The sequence below is a fragment of the Chelonoidis abingdonii genome, unplaced genomic scaffold (genome assembly GCF_003597395.2).
Source record: "Chelonoidis abingdonii isolate Lonesome George unplaced genomic scaffold, CheloAbing_2.0 scaffold0171, whole genome shotgun sequence".
In the NCBI taxonomy this organism is placed as follows: Eukaryota; Metazoa; Chordata; order Testudines; family Testudinidae; genus Chelonoidis; species Chelonoidis abingdonii.
In genome coordinates, this window is record NW_027424432.1 from 1 (window position 1) to 2186 (window position 2186).

The 2186-nt window shown below is 69.2% G+C and overlaps 1 protein-coding gene across 1 annotated transcript; it reads left to right on the top strand.

Annotated features, from left to right (window-relative positions):
• Positions 1-255: 255 nt before the first annotated feature.
• On the top strand, positions 256-1695 carry LOC116822510 (rho family-interacting cell polarization regulator 1-like; the record flags this gene model as incomplete). Its single annotated transcript, XM_032776435.2, has 2 exons — positions 256-1103; positions 1553-1695. Coding segments are annotated over exons 1-2 (950 nt in total), but the record flags the coding sequence as incomplete, so codon positions are not given.
• Between the last annotated feature and the right edge of the window lie 491 nt (positions 1696-2186).

Sequence of the window (2186 nt, forward strand, 5' to 3'; positions counted from 1 at the left end):
TGAGGAGGGTGTGGCCAGGGGCTAGGTGGGCGTGGCCACTGGCTGCGAGGGGAGGGCGTGGCCAAAGCTGCGTGAGGAGGGTGTGGCCAGGGGCTGGGTGGGTGTGGCTGCTGGCTGTGTGGGGAGAGCGTGGCCAAGGGCTGGGTGGGCATGGCTGCTGGCTGCGAGGGGAGGGTGTGGCCGGGGCTGCGTGGGGAGTTGGCAGGGTGGGCGGCTGTGGGGGTGATCGCTGGCAGCGGGGCGCGGCGTGGCCGGTGGCAAGGGGCTGTGTGACGTGCTGTCTCTCTCTCTAGAACATGCTGCGGCGGCAGGAGGAGCTGGAGAACGGCACGGCCTGGTCCATCTCCTCGGAGTCATCGGACGATTCCTCCAGCCCCCAGCTGTCGGGCAGCACCCGCCACGCCTCCCACAAGCCCATTGTACAGCCCGAGGTGCAGGTCTCCGCCCCCGCCATCGAGATCGCCTTCTCCCAGCAAGAGGAGGCGGGCGCCGCAGCCGAGCCACCCAGCCGGCAGGAGGAGCCAGGCAGCGCGAGGAAGGAGGTGGTGGCCAATGGGCACGTGCCCTACTCCCGGACTCTGAGCCACATCAGCGAGAGCAGCCTGGATGCGGCAGTGGATTGCAGGGAGGGCCCCAGTGCCCACAGGGATCCTTCCCCAGTTCCCCAGGACCCCAGCACCGGGGAGCTGCCTCCCCTGGAAATGGACACCCTCCCCGAGGCCTCGAACCTGCTGGTGCCCTGGACAGGACCAGACCGGGGCCCGGAGGCCGAGGCCTGTGGGGCCGTGTCTCAGGCCGAGGCCTGTGAGCCTGTGGTGGGGCGGGCTGAGGCCACTGTGTGCCAAGCTCTGGGGCCACAGGGGCATGAGGTCTCCCCGGACCGGCCAGTGGTGCTGCATCCAGTCTCAGAGGAGAGGGGGAGGCTGGCCCCAGCCCAGCTCCTGCCCACCAGCCCGGCAGAGGTGCCAAGGCCCAAGCCTGTGGACTGCGGCCTGGAGGAGGCCATCGGCTCGCTGTGCTCGGCCCTGGATGACTATCGGGGGCAGTTCCCTGAGCTGCAGCCGCTGGAGCGGGAGCTGAAACGCCTGGAGGAGATCCTCATGGTAAGGGGGCAGTGGTGGGGCCTCGAGGATGGCGTCAGCCATGCGGGTCAGTGCCCAGCTCCTGCCCTTTCCACATGGGGCAGCGTATGTCCTTGGGCTGGGGACACTAGTTCATGGGCAGCTGGAGGGTGGAAGGGGTTACATTGTGGCGAGTGGGGTTTGGGGAGCAGGGAGCGTGGCCGGGTCCCTGGGCAGCCGGGGCAGACCCTGGGCAGACCCTGGGATGATGGGCAGCAGATGCAGTGTGGCGGGGACTGTGGTGCCTAGAACCAGCTGCTGCAACGTGCCCACAGCCCATCTTCCCACCGTGCCCAGGGCCCCTGTGGAGCAGCCTAGGCCCGGGGGCCTGGCACGGGTCCCAGCTGGCACAAATGCAGGGCGGCAGCAGCTGGCCAGTGGCCCGGGGACACAGTCTGCCCAGCCCCCACTCCTTACTGCCTTCCCCACAGCACAAGCAGCGCGTCTTCCTGAGCCGCGCCTCCAGCATGAGCCTGACAGTGGAGCACGCCCTGGAGAGCTTCAGCTTCCTCAACACCTCGGACATGGATGACTCGGAGGGCTCGGAGGAGGAGGAGGCCAGCCGGAGCGAGTGGTGAGCCGGGTGGGGGTCTCTCCCTGGGGCAGTGGCTCGGGCCGCCCCCAGTTGAGGACGCCTGGGGCAGGGCAGCAGAACGTCCCTGTGGGTAGGTTCTGGTCCCAGGGTGCCTGGCCTGGCCAGTTCCCTGCGTGGGGGTGACCCGCGTGCAGAGCTGGTCGTTGGGCTCAGGGAGTCAGACCGAGGGGCCAGGTTCGATCCCCGTTGCCCCCATCGGTACACGGGGTTTTGCTGCCGTCCTCATCGATGTGCCTGGGAAGCCCAGCGCCTGCTGGCTATCGCCCCCTGGTGGCCAGGCCTGGCTCTCAGCGGCAGCCTCCTCCGCCAGTGGGACCCCGGTATTGCTGGGGTGCTGGGAGCCGGGGTGGTGCGCACAGCCTCGGCTTTGCCAGCAGGGGCGCCACAGAGCCAGTGCGGGCCCCCTAGTCCCCAGCGAGCCACGCTTTGGGCAGGCTATGCTGCAGCAGCACCACCTAGTGATCAGGGCC